This window comes from Taudactylus pleione, unplaced genomic scaffold (assembly GCF_031769625.1).
Source record: "Taudactylus pleione unplaced genomic scaffold, aTauple2 ptg003505l, whole genome shotgun sequence".
Lineage (NCBI taxonomy): Eukaryota > Metazoa > Chordata > Amphibia > Anura > Myobatrachidae > Taudactylus > Taudactylus pleione.
This window is the reverse complement of record NW_028287850.1, coordinates 2,337,295-2,354,848: the sequence shown is the minus strand read 5'-3', so window position 1 is coordinate 2,354,848 and position 17,554 is coordinate 2,337,295. Positions and strand designations below refer to the sequence as shown.

Below are 17,554 nucleotides of genomic sequence, written 5' to 3'. Positions count from 1 at the left end.
ACATGTATATAAGAGCAGTCCCCTGCCTGTGTAGTAGGTGATGTAATATATAACATGTATATAAGAGCAGTCCCCTGCCTGTGTAGTAGGTGATGTAATATATAACATGTATATAAGAGCAGTCCCCTGCCTGTGTAGTAGGTGATGTAATATATAACATGTGGAGCAGTCCCCTGTCTGTGTAGAAGGTGATAATATAATAATGCTGCACCTGACTCTCCCAGCACAGGCTTCTGATAACACTGATACTCCCTGACTGATATGTACAGAATCACATTGAATAGACGGATAAGGGCGATGTACTACCCCGCACAGACACAGGCGCCATCTTGGGACTCCCGCTCTGTCCCGGGCGCCATCTTGAGACTCCCCGGCGGTGACAGGTCCGGGCGGGTTCCCTGAGTTTGAATTTAGGCTTGTCTGCACTGCAGGTCACCAGCTCGGATCCCGGCCATCATGTCTCGGTTCAAGACGGGAGGTACGGCCCTGAACTCCCGGGCTGGTTTCACCGACCAGAGAGACAAGGAGCCGGCGGTTCCCCAGGGACTGATTAATGCAGCCAGGAAAAGCGGCCAACTAAATCTGTCAGCGAGAGGCCTGGCCGAGGGTGAGGGTGAGGGGGCAGGGGCACGAGGGGGGATACTGTGCCAGTGGTGACAGGGGCATGTGTGTTGGATGCTGTGCCCATCAGTGACCCCTCACCCTACCTGTCCCCCATCATTTACACCTCACCCTACCTGTCCCACATCATTTACACCTCCACATACCTGTCCCACATCATTTACACCTCCACATACCTGTCCCACATCATTTACACCTCCACATACCTGTCCCACATCATTTACACCTCACCCTACCTGTCCCCCATCATTTACACCTCACCCTACCTGTCCCACATCATTTACACCTCCACATACCTGTCCCACATCATTTACACCTCACCATACCTGTCCCATATCATTTACACCTCCACATACCTGTCCCACATCATTTACACCTCACTCTGCCTGTCCCACATCATTTACACCTCACCATACCTGTCCCACATCATTTACACCTCACTCTACCTGTCCCACATCATTTACACCTCACTCTACCTGTACATCATTTACACCTCACCCTACCTGTCCCTCATCATTTACACCTCACCATACCTGTCCCACATCATTTACACCTCACTCTACCTGTACATCATTTACACCTCACCCTACCTGTCCCTCATCATTTACACCTCACCATACCTGTCCCACATCATTTACACCTCACCATACCTGTCCCACATCATTTACACCTCCACATACCTGTCCCACATCATTTACACCTCACTCTACCTGTCCCACATCATTTACACCTCACTCTACCTGTACATCATTTACACCTCACCCTACCTGTCCCTCATCATTTACACCTCACCATACCTGTCCCACATCATTTACACCTCACTCTACCTGTACATCATTTACACCTCACCCTACCTGTCCCTCATCATTTACACCTCACCATACCTGTCCCACATCATTTACACCTCACCATACCTGTCCCACATCATTTACACCTCCACATACCTGTCCCACATCATTTACACCTCACTCTGCCTGTCCCACATCATTTACACCTCACCATACCTGTCCCACATCATTTACACCTCACTCTACCTGTCCCACATCATTTACACCTCACTCTACCTGTACATCATTTACACCTCACCCTACCTGTCCCACATCATTTACACCTCACCCTACCTGTCCCACATCATTTACACCTCACCATACCTGTCCCACATCATTTATACCTCCACATACCTGTCCCTCATCATTTACACCTCACCATACCTGTCCCACATCATTTACACCTCCACATACCTGTCCCTCATCATTTACACCTCACCCTACCTGTCCCCCATCATTTACACCTCACCCTACCTGTCCCACATCATTTACACCTCCACATACCTGTCCCACATCATTTACACCTCACTCTGCCTGTCCCACATCATTTACACCTCACCCTACCTGTACATCATTTACACCTCACTCTACCTGTCCCACATCATTTACACCTCACCATACCTGTCCCACATCATTTACACCTCCACATACCTGTCCCACATCATTTACACCTCACCCTACCTGTCCCACATCATTTACACCTCCACATACCTGTCCCACATCATTTATACCTCACTCTGCCTGTCCCACATCATTTACACCTCACTCTACCTGTACATCATTTACACCTCACCATACCTGTCCCTCATCATTTACACCTCACCCTACCTGTACATCATTTACACCTCCACATACCTGTCCCACATCATTTACACCTCACCCTACCTGTCCCACATCATTTACACCTCACCATACCTGTCCCACATCATTTATACCTCCACATACCTGTCCCTCATCATTTACACCTCACCATACCTGTCCCACATCATTTACACCTCACCATACCTGTCCCACATCATTTACACCTCACCCTACCTGTCCCACATCATTTACACCTCACTCTACCTGTACATCATTTACACCTCACCCTACCTGTCCCTCATCATTTACACCTCACCATACCTGTCCCACATCATTTACACCTCACTCTACCTGTACATCATTTACACCTCACCCTACCTGTCCCTCATCATTTACACCTCACCATACCTGTCCCACATCATTTACACCTCACCATACCTGTCCCACATCATTTACACCTCCACATACCTGTCCCACATCATTTACACCTCACTCTGCCTGTCCCACATCATTTACACCTCACCATACCTGTCCCACATCATTTACACCTCACTCTACCTGTCCCACATCATTTACACCTCACTCTACCTGTACATCATTTACACCTCACCCTACCTGTCCCACATCATTTACACCTCACCCTACCTGTCCCACATCATTTACACCTCACCATACCTGTCCCACATCATTTATACCTCCACATACCTGTCCCTCATCATTTACACCTCACCATACCTGTCCCACATCATTTACACCTCCACATACCTGTCCCTCATCATTTACACCTCACCCTACCTGTCCCCCATCATTTACACCTCACCCTACCTGTCCCACATCATTTACACCTCCACATACCTGTCCCACATCATTTACACCTCACTCTGCCTGTCCCACATCATTTACACCTCACCCTACCTGTACATCATTTACACCTCACTCTACCTGTCCCACATCATTTACACCTCACCATACCTGTCCCACATCATTTACACCTCCACATACCTGTCCCACATCATTTACACCTCACCCTACCTGTCCCACATCATTTACACCTCCACATACCTGTCCCACATCATTTATACCTCACTCTGCCTGTCCCACATCATTTACACCTCACTCTACCTGTACATCATTTACACCTCACCATACCTGTCCCTCATCATTTACACCTCACCCTACCTGTACATCATTTACACCTCCACATACCTGTCCCACATCATTTACACCTCACCCTACCTGTCCCACATCATTTACACCTCACCATACCTGTCCCACATCATTTATACCTCCACATACCTGTCCCTCATCATTTACACCTCACCATACCTGTCCCACATCATTTACACCTCACCATACCTGTCCCACATCATTTACACCTCACCCTACCTGTCCCACATCATTTACACCTCACTCTACCTGTACATCATTTACACCTCACCCTACCTGTCCCTCATCATTTACACCTCACCATACCTGTCCCACATCATTTACACCTCACTCTACCTGTACATCATTTACACCTCACCCTACCTGTCCCTCATCATTTACACCTCACCATACCTGTCCCACATCATTTACACCTCACCATACCTGTCCCACATCATTTACACCTCCACATACCTGTCCCACATCATTTACACCTCACTCTGCCTGTCCCACATCATTTACACCTCACCATACCTGTCCCACATCATTTACACCTCACTCTACCTGTCCCACATCATTTACACCTCACTCTACCTGTACATCATTTACACCTCACCCTACCTGTCCCACATCATTTACACCTCACCCTACCTGTCCCACATCATTTACACCTCACCATACCTGTCCCACATCATTTATACCTCCACATACCTGTCCCTCATCATTTACACCTCACCATACCTGTCCCACATCATTTACACCTCCACATACCTGTCCCTCATCATTTACACCTCACCCTACCTGTCCCCCATCATTTACACCTCACCCTACCTGTCCCACATCATTTACACCTCCACATACCTGTCCCACATCATTTACACCTCACTCTGCCTGTCCCACATCATTTACACCTCACCCTACCTGTACATCATTTACACCTCACTCTACCTGTCCCACATCATTTACACCTCACCATACCTGTCCCACATCATTTACACCTCCACATACCTGTCCCACATCATTTACACCTCACCCTACCTGTCCCACATCATTTACACCTCCACATACCTGTCCCACATCATTTATACCTCACTCTGCCTGTCCCACATCATTTACACCTCACTCTACCTGTACATCATTTACACCTCACCATACCTGTCCCTCATCATTTACACCTCACCCTACCTGTACATCATTTACACCTCCACATACCTGTCCCACATCATTTACACCTCACCCTACCTGTCCCACATCATTTACACCTCACCATACCTGTCCCACATCATTTATACCTCCACATACCTGTCCCTCATCATTTACACCTCACCATACCTGTCCCACATCATTTACACCTCACCATACCTGTCCCACATCATTTACACCTCACCCTACCTGTCCCACATCATTTACACCTCCACATACCTGTCCCACATCATTTACACCTCACTCTGCCTGTCCCACATCATTTACACCTCACCATACCTGTCCCACATCATTTACACCTCACTCTACCTGTCCCACATCATTTACACCTCACCCTACCTGTACATCATTTACACCTCACTCTACCTGTCCCACATCATTTACACCTCACCATACCTGTCCCACATCATTTACACCTCCACATACCTGTCCCACATCATTTACACCTCCACATACCTGTCCCCACATCATTTACACCTCTCCCTACCTGTCCCCACATCATTTACACCTCTCCCTACCTGTCCCCACATCATTTACACCTCTCCCTACCTGTCCCACTTTATTTAATCCATTGAGCTTTTTAGAGAAATTCCCCTGAAAATTGACATGTCTTTATTGGCCAAATTATGCAATTTAAACGGGATATGTTAAATATCCCCTACAAATGGGATGCTGGCGGTCAGAATGCCGATGCCGGAATCCCAACACTTGTCAGAATCCTGGTGCCGACATCCCGAAGGTAAGTAGCAGGGATAAGGGGAGGGTTAGGCACTAGGGGGAGGGAACGTGTTAGACACTAAGGGGGGAGGGTTCGGGAGAGGGGGAGAGTTAGGATACCGACCAAAAGGTGTTGGTATCCTAAAAACAAAAAATGCATGCAGGGTTGTCAGCACTGAAAACCCAGCGGTGCGACAAAAAAAAAAAAAGGAAAGAAATACTTACTGGTCCGGTGGTCTCCGCGACTCCTGGTCATCTCCCCTCCATCTTTGCACTGGGGAGGTGGCTGCTGGGAGTTGTAGCTCTGTCTGTTGCTGCCTCCGGGGAGATTTACACACACACACGGGGGTCGCACAGACACTCACACATACTTACCACACATGCTTCTGCAGAAGACCGGGTCCCGACACCCTGGATGAAGAAGACACTGCTTCGGAAGGTCACTGACTAAGCTAACTGGAAACTTCCAATTGCTTAATTAGTTGTGGGGGGAGTGCCTCAGGAGCCTCAGAGCAATTCCCGATTTATTGTTTTTAAAGATATGGTTTTCAGGAAAAATTGGTCCTACTCTGATGCAGCGAGGAATAAAACCTCCCACCACTCAAAAAATTAAAAACCCCGCACCTAAATGAATAGCAAAATTCCCGCACTTGCAGGAAAAAGATTTTCGGTATTCTCGCACCTGTTTGAGTAGGCCCTAAAAATGTGCGGAGAGATTTAGATGTGGGAGGGGGCGTGTCCAAACTCAAATCTAAATTGCAGGGTTATTTGTTGGCTACATGCAAAATCATCCAGTATTTACCCTGCACACACACACTTATTTTTATAGGTACTTATTTATAGTATATTATCTCATTATGTTTTGTCAAGACTTATTCTTGTGCAATATTTAAGTAAACACAGTAACTTTCACAAAAATATTTACTATTAACCGTGCTTAAATAGTGCCACTGTCACTGCTTACAGGCCAGCAAGGAAGATTAACGCGTAGTGACATTTCCCATGCACAAGCTGTAATACGGCACCTCTGAGGCTTGTAATACAGGCATACCCTCCCCTAGACCCTGCATCTTTGTCCACTTTGGCCACACGCTTGTGACATTTGACCAGTTCGTATATTCGTAAGGCCAGACAACCGGATCCTGTGATACCCAGTTAGTACAGTTGGACAATGACTGCAAACACGGTCAGATAAGTCATCATGTGACCTCACATTCCACCAGTCACAATCAACATCATCAGTCCCGATCTGACGCATACTGGGATTGGTTTTTTTACTCATAACTATTGTAACCAATTTCACTTATCATGACCGAACTGGTCGCCGGAAGTTTGGGCAGTTGACTATTGTTTGATTTTGTTATAAACTTTGATTCTTGGCAAGGTACTCGCATTGCAGTTACCAAGTTAATGTTTCTGAAATGTATTTTCATGCCATCCTCTGTTTAGTTCCAGTGAGTGTTTGGAGAATAAATTTGGACACGCCAGAGGAGGCCAAGACAAGCGTACAGTTCGACGGGTCTGACCGGTGGTGGGAACAGACTGATCTGACAAAGCTGATTCTGGCTTCCAATAAACTGCAGTCACTGTCCGAAGAGATCAGGCTGCTTCCTGCTCTTGTGGTGTTAGATGTAAGTCTGAGTTGGGGTTACTGGGAATACCGCTGGATACACTGAGATTGTGCTGTTACAAATTTCTTAGGGATCATTCTTCACAGAATAGCACATTTTTAAATATTAAACTGTTCTTTTACATAACTATAATGTACAGAAATTGTTGGCGGAAGACCGGACTGCGGTATAAACATTGGGGGTTTGAGACCCCACGTGCCCATTACTTGTAGATGGCACCACTGGGAGCTGTGAATGCGCATAACGCTTGTCTGCTAATATTTACATATCAACACTAACTGAGAGCTGTTAAGGGCATCATGATACAGTGACTGCACCTAGTGGCCTCCCCTAAAAGCAGTGAGCAAGTAGATGTTGAGTCCATTGAGGACAGGTGGGTCATCATAATCTGGCCTCCAGATTAAAATTTATACTACAAATGGGTCCACATACATCTAGCCTCCTGGCGCGTTAAACAGCCCTTCTAGTCGCGGCATGCCGTGGAGTGACTCGGTAGCGCCGAGCGTCTTTTTGTGCTTCTTTTTATGTTCCAATGCGTCTTATTTGCACAACGATGTGAATAGATAGCACAAGCAGCTTCTGCTGATTAAATTGTCTCTGTGCGTCTGCGGGTGTATGTGCATGCAAATTGCTATGTTACAGTGTCAGCGGCTGTGTTTAGCATGCAGATACACCCGCAGTCACACACACATAATATAGGCATGACGCATATCATTTTAATCAGCAGAAGCTGCTTGTACTATATATGCGCATCACTGAGCGAATAAGACGCATTTGAAGGTAAAAAAATGCCCGAAAAGACGCTTGACGCTCCTGCATACACTGCTCAACTGCTGTCTCACCAGTCAGTGTTTGTGTTTTGGTACAGATGGTACTACAGGAGAATGGTGAATTGTGTCAGGTACCAGGCAGCTTGTCACAAGGTTTAGAAGATTTTCGAGATACTTGTGCTCTGTGTTACTTAAAATGGGGATGAACATCGGAAGTTTCCAACATCAAATCGTGCGATGCGTTGACAAGTTACAATTGAATACAAACCATTCGATGGTAAAACCATTGATGGTGAAACTGTGCATGCACAGAAGTCAGAGCTTTGTGCTGTGCTGCAGATGCCACTTGAATACAAGCTTGGCAGCCATTGGCTTGGCACCAGACAAAAGCTTCCGATGGCTGGCAACTGTCGCAAACCCAGTATTTGACGGCAAAAGCATTAACATTGGTCTGTTTTCCGATTTTCATCCCTAACTTGGTATCCCTGAAATGAACTACACATCAGGCCTTCTATATAAACAAAAGTAGAAACATTGTAGGTAACTAGCAGGACATTAAATGCCAAAGACACGGGCAGATACAGAATTAAATACAGATTTATATTCCTAGGTACATGACAATCTGCTGACAGATCTTCCCAGTGCAATCGGAGAGCTGCTAAACCTACAGAAGTTGAATATTAGGTACATTCTATTCCAATAATTCTGGCAGCCTATTCTGCGCATTCATTAAGTAGCATAAATCTATAATATGACGCTTTTGGTATAAATAGCGGGATATTTTCACGCTTCTTTTTTTTTTCAGTGGGCATTTCTATATGGTGTTTTTTTTTTTTTTTTATCATAATTGTTTGGGTTTTTATTCCTATGAAAACTTCTATTTTAAATTGTGTTTTTCTTTTTTACTTGATCACCAGTCACAATAAGCTGAAAGCGCTTCCGGCAGAGTTGGCGCAGCTGCAGAATCTCAAGAGCCTTCTCGTCCAGCAGAACCAGTTAGAAGAAATACCGGACGCGCTCGGACAGCTGGCCGTTTTGGAAGAATTGGTTAGTTCATAATGATAAAAAGCCAATGCATTAAAAAATTGTTCCTGTTTTTAAAAAATCTAGAATTCAGTGATCGTGCTGTGCGTAAAAATTGTGGGTCCCAGGGACCCCTCACTTTGGAAAATTGGGGTCCTGCTCCACTGTTTTTGGGTCCCATCACATATTATGGGGGTTGAGGGCAAGCAGCAGTTGGGACAGTGCTGGGGGCAGGGGTAGCAGTTGGGGTACAGGGGGTTAAGGGCACACAGCAGTTGGGGTAGAGCTGGTGTAAAGGCAGAGAGAAGTTAGGGTAGAGCAGGGGCTGGAGGGGAGTTAGGGCAGGCAGAGCTGCGGTATGGAGGGGTAAGTGCAGACAGCAATTGCAACAGTGCTGGGGGGTAAGGAGGGGGCTAGGGTGAGGTAGCGCTGGGGTTAGGAAGGGGGAAAGGGTGGATAACAGCTGGGGCCGTACTGGGTGTAAGAGAGTACTAAGGGTAGGGAGGGGGCAAGGGTAGATAGCTGGGGTAGACTTGGGGGCAAGGGGGAGGTTAGGGACAGGCAGTGCTGGGGGTAAGGTGGCGGATGCACACCGTTAACAATCATGGTTAATTGGAAATACAACAATCGATATCTGGCGCTGGAACCTATTATAGATACATTACTGAAGTGATGCAGCGGAGTAAGCAAACTCTGTGTGCGTTTGCAGAAATAGAAATAACAAATAAAGGGAACGATACTCCGCGCTGACACTACAGTAAAATCACTGCGATCAGTGAATAATAAGTGACAATGAGATGTGTATAAATATAAAAAAGAAACAAATTATTTAATAAACATTAAGCATAAAAAGACAAATGACTAGATAGAAACATAGAAGACTAAACATTACATACATACAGTAACCTAAATAAATATACAAACAATGTATCAAATGTAGGTATGATTATTTTGCCATATGGCTGACAATAAAACTGACCACTGTGCTCCTCTTGCAGGTAATGCAGAGACTGATTCAATTGTACAGCTGTAAAGTAATCGCTCAAATTCAGTTTACTGACCGCTCCTAACAGCGAGTGATGTGACGAGCAGGATATGGCTGAATTATACAGGGATATCCTGATTATAGTAGGAGTTTGCCCGTAAATAAATGACAATTGGTCTATTATTGTAGCCTTCCGTGTAACAGTCTCCGTATTTTAAACCAAAGTCATGTACTGACTCCTGATGACAGAATCATATATCATGTGCTTTCAGCCGTCCCTGCTGGATATCCGGCTCTTAGCAGCAACACAATAAATATTTGGTTATATTATAACAGCGTTCGGTGTAACAGTCTCTGTGTACTTAAAACACTGTATAGGCTCCTGGTAGTAGATTCAGATCTCATATGTAATCGGTCATCCCAGCTGAATAAAACCCTTTGTAAACAACTTTAAAAGTGCAGTATGGCAAAAACGTGGATCAGGTGAATACCATGCAGCTTGGGCAAAGTGAGTGACCACCGGCAGCTCATATGTTGTACCATAAGCCGAAACCCGCTTAAGTAGGGAGAAGTTTGTGAGTACTCACGGCGTGTAGATAAAAGTGGGGGTCCCCCTTTTTTTATATTCTCCCTTCCTCCTTATAGCTCGCTGGGTTCCGGAGCGTTGTTTCGCCCACCACGCTGGACGTGGAAGCCGGTCCGTGCACTACTTGAACTATCCAACGCTCCATCCAGATTCACGCTTTGACGCGTCTTTCTACTTCAGGATCCATAGGGGTCCACAGGGTTAACTTGGGGTATAGGTTGGGAACCAAATTCGGGCCCCACGCAGTTAAAGCTTTTAGCTCCCAGGATGCACTGGGTCCACTCTCCCTATAACCGCACCCCCAAGCCAGAGGCACCTCAGTTTAAGTTGATGCCCGGCCGGAGTCAGGTCACCGTTAGCGCAGGGGGGCTGATTAGCAGCCCCTAAGCTTAAAATTTATTTTTATGAGTTTAAAGGATTTTTTCTTTACTTTTGGACTTTTCAGAGCGGCAGCGTCGGACTATCCATGGGACCTCCAAGCTGCCGCTCTGTCACCCCGCCAGCGCTGAGACGCCAGTACAGATCTGGGGATCTCAGCGGGACCCCAGAGTCTGTACTAGCCGGACTCTGCGGGCACCCAGGACTGCTGCCGGATCCACGGGAAGCAGGTAAGGTCGCGGATCGCGCATTTGAAATGCAGTCCTGTGCCTCCGGTCTCTGGGGACAGATCGGAGGCGGTGGCGGCGGGCCCCCCCCATGCCCACCCATACCACGTTGTTCTGCTTTCTTTCTGGTGCAGTGGCTGAAGGGTCCTCTTTGGCCTATTCTCTGTCTCAATTCCCTGAACCAGTTCCTACAGGTACCTGGGCTCAGGAGGAGTCCACCATGCTCCATCATCCGATGTTTGGAACCTGGGGACTTTATGGTATCTCTGAATATTCAGGTCACGTACCTACGGGTACATATAGAGCCCTCTCATCAGCATGGGCTCAGGTTTGCTGTGCCACAGCAACACTTGCAATTTCTCCTTCATCCACTAGGGGACACTGGAGTTCAAGACAATGGGGTATAGACGGTGGTAGAGTAGAGCCTGGCACTTTAAATAATTCAGAAGTGTGACTGGCTCCTCCCCCTCTATGCCCCATCAGCCCCAGTTTTTAGAATGTGCCCGAGAGAGCCGGTCGCACATCAGGCTGTCTCCAGCCTTTTCATATAATTTTAAAGCATTGAGGACAGGCAGACTTCTTGCTGTGGCAGTCTGCCTGCTACGTGGGAGCCGCCGGGAAGGGCACCGCCACGGCTACTGCAGCCTGTGTCCGGTGACCCTGAGGAGGGGGCACCAGCAGATGGGGTCATCGGACCCTGCGAGGACCCGCCACTGCTGACACCGGCATGTGTCCGGGTTCCTCGCCGCCCCCTCAAGCCCAGCATCCCGGCCGCAGCAGCCCGTAAGTATATCCCACCACTCCTGACTAGCTGGAGTGGTGGGCCAAAAGCTGGGCTCAGGGAAGCGCGCGCTGCGCGGCTATTACAGCCTCCTTTCCTCTGCCAGAAAACTGGCATTGCAGAGCTGCTGACGAGACCCGGATCGGCAGTCAGCGTCCAGGTCTCTGTCTTAGGCCTAGCTCTGATCCCCCCCTCCTATTTAATGAGGGGAGGAAACACAGTGTTGCTATTAGCCGCGCCGGAGCTTGTATTGTAGAAGCTCCGGCGACGGCATTGAGAGGAGCATTTAGACACCGCTCCAGCGCGCCCTGTTTACTGACTGAGCGGCTGTTATCAACTCCCGTGTGGCTGTTGAGGCGCGCTAATAACAGCGCCATTCTTCTCTCCCTCTTGTTAAGGAGACGCTGCACCGCTGATCCCAAGGCAGTGCAGCGCTGACTGACCCGTCGCAATCGGGTCCTCCCCAAAGAACGGGAGGTGTAGTGCCGCGGTAGGCGTGCTAAACGGCCGCCATTAGCGGGAGCTATATATATATATATATAAAAATATGCCGGTTCAGACTGGGCGAGTTAGCGACGGGCTATACCCGGCGGTGTGGGGGCGTGGCTTAGGTCTGGCGGCCATTACTGCTCCAGGGCATTTGCTAAGCCTATCATGACGCGCTGTACAGTGCAGATTTATTAAAACATTGCTCTTCCTAATGTATATGACACTGTGCATGCATACCTACATGGGGTATGCATGTGTTTATATGTATATGCGCGGCATCCCTGCATGTGTATGTGTATATATGCATATATGTGTGCCTGTCGGTTATTACCCAGTTTTGTCTTCTGCCCTGTGCATGTATGTATGTGTGGTGTATATATGTGTATATATACATATATATGTATGCGTGTGTGTGTGTGTGTATATGTATGTATATATATATATATATATATATATATTATATATACATATATGGGCAGCTGCAGATCTGGATGGAACCTAGTTGGTCTCTATTATACTATAATGCTGGGATAGATTATGCTGATGGCATACTGAGCGCAGTGTAGCAGTCTTCCTGCTTACCAAGTTACGCAGCGGCAAGTTCCAAATTAAACTTTATATATCTCGGTAGTTCCTATATGGTGGTCAGATTCCACAGTGAATTGTTAGACGGGAGAGCACTGAAAACAGCCGGCCCCACAACTATCCTAACTGCTGCCTTACGTCATTGTGATGTTACTGTGTAGAGGATAGTTATGACTAGTTAACAATTGTCTATCTCAAGATGGCTGCAGGAGTCTGTCTGATTAAGTATTAATCAGTACTCATATTGAAGAGCAGCACCTCTACATATAACAGGACTCACCGCCACTATTATAGAGTGAGCGTCCGGGCCTGACACTAGCTCAGAGAGGAACATTCCCACAGCCTAATATAGAGGCTGTGTCCATGTCACTTGCCCTCCACATGATCTGCCGATTGATCTATGTCTGTGTCACATAGGCCTGTATACATCAAGTATACTGCAGTATATTTCATTGCACTGAAGTTGTCTTTGATTCCCACTTTGAAAAAGCGGGTTGAACAGGAGCTCACATGGCTCACCTGATAAGGCGAGTACACCAGTGACAGAAGGATCCCAGGATCTAAACCAGTCTGGGACATCGCGCTGTTAAGATATCCAGGCCCCAACGCCGTAGCAGAATGACGGCCACACGCTGCACATGAGCAGTCTCCCTGCAAGGAGGTAAGCCACACATATGTATATATTTGTATTTTATACATAAGCCCTATTTTGGAACATATATATATATATATATATCTGGAGTGAATTGTCCGGGGCTCAACCAAGGTCTTGGCTCAGTGCCTACGACACACACCCTCAACACGCTCAATCTCATCTGATCTCGGAAGCTAAGCAGGGTCAGGCCTGGTTAGTACTTGAATGGGAGTTTTGCCTTGGAGTACCAGGTGCTGTAGGCTTATCCTTCCATGGCTTTACTGTTGCTCATATTAAATAATATTGTCACCTATTGATCTGGATGTATGTACGCGTATACATTATGGAAATATATGTATGTATCGCTTCTGATCCTTACCGTAAAGACAGTGGAGGATCTGTTATCAGTTTTGTCTGATACCTAGCATATTTTAGAAAGGAGGATCCTGCGATTGGAGGCTGGACTCTCCTGATGCGGTAGTTTGGTACAATTACTATATCCATATACTGTATATATAAAATGGTGGCTCTATAGACTACAGTCATGTTCTGCAGCTTACATTGTGATAGTCACAATTCCCTAAGGCATTGTTCTAGTATGGACCCTATGCATGTCCTGGGGCCCTCTTGTATGTCCACACATGGATATAGTGGAGCAAACTTATAGGAGATGTAGATATATGTGGATATGGATTCATATATATATATGGATGTGTGTGTATGTGTGTATATATATATATATATATATATATATATATATATATTATAGAATGATGATCTCCTGGTGAAGGAGTCTTGACAAGTAAACATTCCATGTTGGTACTAACTTCCCTCTTCCGTCAAAGAGATTGCCTTCTCTTGCAACTATGTTTGACGGGTGTGTGTTTGTGTATATGTACATATATATATTCACATTCCTTGTATGAATATTTCCTAATATTTGGGAAAACCTGTTTTGTTTTTTGTTTTTTAACCCTAACTGGGGTTTTCTCTACAGATATATATATCCCTTCTTTACTTGGGATACCTTATGCACTCTGTCTATGTACAGGTGCCTTTCTCAGTATAGATTCCAGTACTCAATATTATTGTCTAGTCAATATACCGATAAAATGAGGCTATAAAGTGGCCCCTAGATTCACTTCCTATCAGTACATAGAGAATCCACACATCCTCAGGACCTAATTATTTAAATGACAACAGACTGCAGTTACTGCTCCCGTGCCTGAAGGCCTAGGGCCACCTGCCGAATAGGCAGGGTCAGGTCTGGCTTTATCAGATGGTGAGTATCAAGTAAATCCTTGGCCCTGCGGTTCAATTTTCAATCCCTCTTGTTGTCATTACTATAACTTTCAAGGGTCACTGGTGGGGATCCATCATCAAATAGGTAAATTTCTGTGTGTATCTTGACCGGTACAAGGTCTTATTTAAATCCACCTTTTAACTAATACGCACTTCACCATTATAGGTATACATGTATTGATGCACTAGCAGACCGTAATTGGGGTATATATATAATCTCTATAAGTATACACATCCCTAATGTAACAAGCTCAGGTATACAGTCTTGTTGTACAACCTTCTTGTCTCCACAAACATTTTGCTAGTTTTCTACAGTATTTCCCAAGAGAACATTGCCAGACTTAAGTTCGTGCTGTAGAGCATTTGTTCTTAGCTCACCGAACTACTCTCTCTACCTGACTGGTCGGGTTGCTGTGAGATGGAAAAGGTCAGTGAATAGCGTCTAGAGGGCTTCTGGTTGCTCACAGGTAAGCGGTACCTCACTAATGCCTCGGAAGATGCTCCCTTTTCATGCAACCCAACATTACAAGTCTCCCTTCCGCACCCTAGCTGCAGTACTAGCAGGCATCCGCTCTTGTAATCAGTGGCTCTACTACACCTTAGAGTTTTCCTGGCGTGTGGGTGCATAGTTCCAACATTGAGAGTGCTCGCTTTGGCAGCACATATACTAAAAATTGGAACGTTACATAGAAGATTAACATAGCCCCTGCTCTAGGTTGACATGAAAATTCGTGAAGCGTTCCAGATTAATTGTCACTTTATTCTACTAAAATCTGTTGGGGTTATCAAGGACTGTAGCGCATCTATGGGTTAAGGCACATATTTACATTAAAGTGTGACAGTCATTATGTTCTGTGCAGGGAGCCCGATTCCTATTCAGTATCTGTGGCTATTTTCATCTGACAGGTACCTGATGGGTACCTTTATGGTTGTCCTAGTTCTCTAGCCTTGCTGTATGGGATGCTTCCCTATATTGGTAGCTCTCCCTGGGTGGCTGTTGCATCCGTGCTCTTTAACTGGCAGGGTATCCGGGTTGTTTTCATACTATGTTCGGGCCAGCAGTTTGTACTGTCTACACACTTCCATCATGATGGATGTTGTCTGTTGGTTGGGCTCGTTGCTTTGGATTTCTTTCAGGCAGGCACAGGGCGTGTGCCATATACTCCCCACCCGGAGTGCCTCATACATGAGTGTAGTTCCCGTCCCAAGCGGTTTTGATGTTTCTATAGGCAGGCAACTGATGGGCTGCCAAACACTCTGCCAGTGGTCTGGTACGGGGATTTATAACTGCAGGTTTTCAGTTGCTGTCTGACCCTCTGAACGAATTGAGACCACAATTCCTTTCTAAGCCGCCTCTGCTTCATACCCAGTGAGATCTCTATTTGTTGGAGACTTCCTTCCACTGGTTTTAAAACCTTGTGGTTGTTGGGCCTCGAGAATGGTCCTGGGCGACTGTTCGGTCTTGACTTTTGCCTCCCTGTTTACTCCTGTTAGGAGTCTGTGGACAGGATCAGCTCTGTTTCTGTAGATGGTGTTATTCTACCTATATCTATATGTATTCTGTCCAGCACTGCTGGGGGTCTGCTGTCTGTGTATTATATTGCTTCCTATGTTCGACTTCGCTGTTTAATGCTTTCATCTGCGGGTGTTCTCTCGCTAGCCGTTATTCCATTCTAATTACACTATACGTTCTGGAATTCTGTGGTTGTTTGGCAGGGGGTTCTGATTGTCTCCTCTGCTCTGTGACACTTGATCCTCAGCTCTTGCCTTTCCTTTGGGCCTACAGTTCTTGGCGATCCTGGTTTTCGGTTTTGCCAAAGGGTCTACAAGTTCTCCGCGCTTCCCACCCGGGAGGTTGGCTTTGGGACGTCCCCATTGTCTTGAACTCCAGTGTCCCCTAGTGGATGAAGGAGAAAACAGGATTTTGGTACTTACCGATAAATCCCTTTCTCCGATTCCACAGGGGACACTGGACGCCCGCCCGGCGCTGCGTACCTGCAGTGTTGTTGGTTCCTTCTATGATTGTGTGGCTGCATGTGTTCCCTGCAGTGGTTTCCTCTGTTCTCCTTCAGTCGGTATTGTTCCGTTCTGTGGTCCTCTCCTCCTCTTTTTCCTAATTGTCCTCCGTCTCCTCTCGGGCTCAGTTCTTAAACTGGGGCTGATGGGGCATAGAGGGGGAGGAGCCAGTCACATTTCTGAATTATTTAAAGTGCCAGGCTCTACTCTACCACCGTCTATACCCCATTGTCTTGAACTCCAGTGTCCCCTGTGGAATCGGAGAAAGGGATTTATCGGTAAGTACCAAAATCCTGTTTTTCGGGCTCTGCCTTTTGGGACTGCCCTCAGCCCCATCGGGGTTTACTAGCTTTATGGATTTTCTTACAGTTCACCTGTTCAGTGTATCCGACTGCTCCAGTATCGGGACGGCCTCCTGCTCTTAGCAGGATCATCGAGGTACTTTACAGCCAGGTCAGGATAGCCATGGCTTCTTCAGGGCACAGATGTTTAATCAACGGGGAAAAAGTCCTCCCTGCATCCCTCACAGGGTATTCTTCATCTGGGAGCCCTGCTGGATTCTCAGAATCTGAGAATTCCTCTGGCGTAAGACAAGATCTTCTCTTCAGCTAGGAGTGTGCAGATGTCTACGCAGACTTATGTCATTACTCTCTGTGATGCGCGGTCAAATATCCAGAGTGTCTACCTTTGCAAGGGTGGAATGTGCTCAGTTCCATTCCGGGCCTTGCCATAATTGGCTCCTCTCCAGATGGATTGAGTTTTTTCCATCGGATCGCTGTTCAAACGATGATGCTCTCTCCGGAGGCGAGTCGGTCTCTGTCCGGGTGGCTAT

At 46.6% G+C, this 17,554-nt stretch overlaps 1 protein-coding gene and 1 non-coding gene across 3 annotated transcripts in view; both read left to right on the top strand.

The window, feature by feature from the left end:
• Window positions 1-317: 317 nt before the first annotated feature.
• The window catches only part of LRRC40 (leucine rich repeat containing 40), a 75,886-nt gene continuing 58,649 nt past the window's right edge, over window positions 318-17,554 (top strand). The window contains exons 1-4 of one of the 2 annotated variants that reach the window (XM_088466542.1): window positions 318-478; window positions 6,765-6,946; window positions 8,327-8,400; window positions 8,634-8,763. In XM_088466542.1, the coding sequence (XP_088322668.1) occupies window positions 457-478; window positions 6,765-6,946; window positions 8,327-8,400; window positions 8,634-8,763 (408 nt within the window). In that variant the 5' untranslated portion in view covers window positions 318-456. Of the gene's footprint in view, window positions 608-6,764; window positions 6,947-8,326; window positions 8,401-8,633; window positions 8,764-17,554 lie in introns of both variants that reach the window. The other variant, XM_088466541.1, reaches the window with a different exon arrangement.
• On the top strand, window positions 15,350-15,457 carry LOC148430690 (U6 spliceosomal RNA). Its single transcript, XR_015877374.1, has one exon. It is a non-coding gene; the product is annotated as a U6 spliceosomal RNA (small nuclear RNA).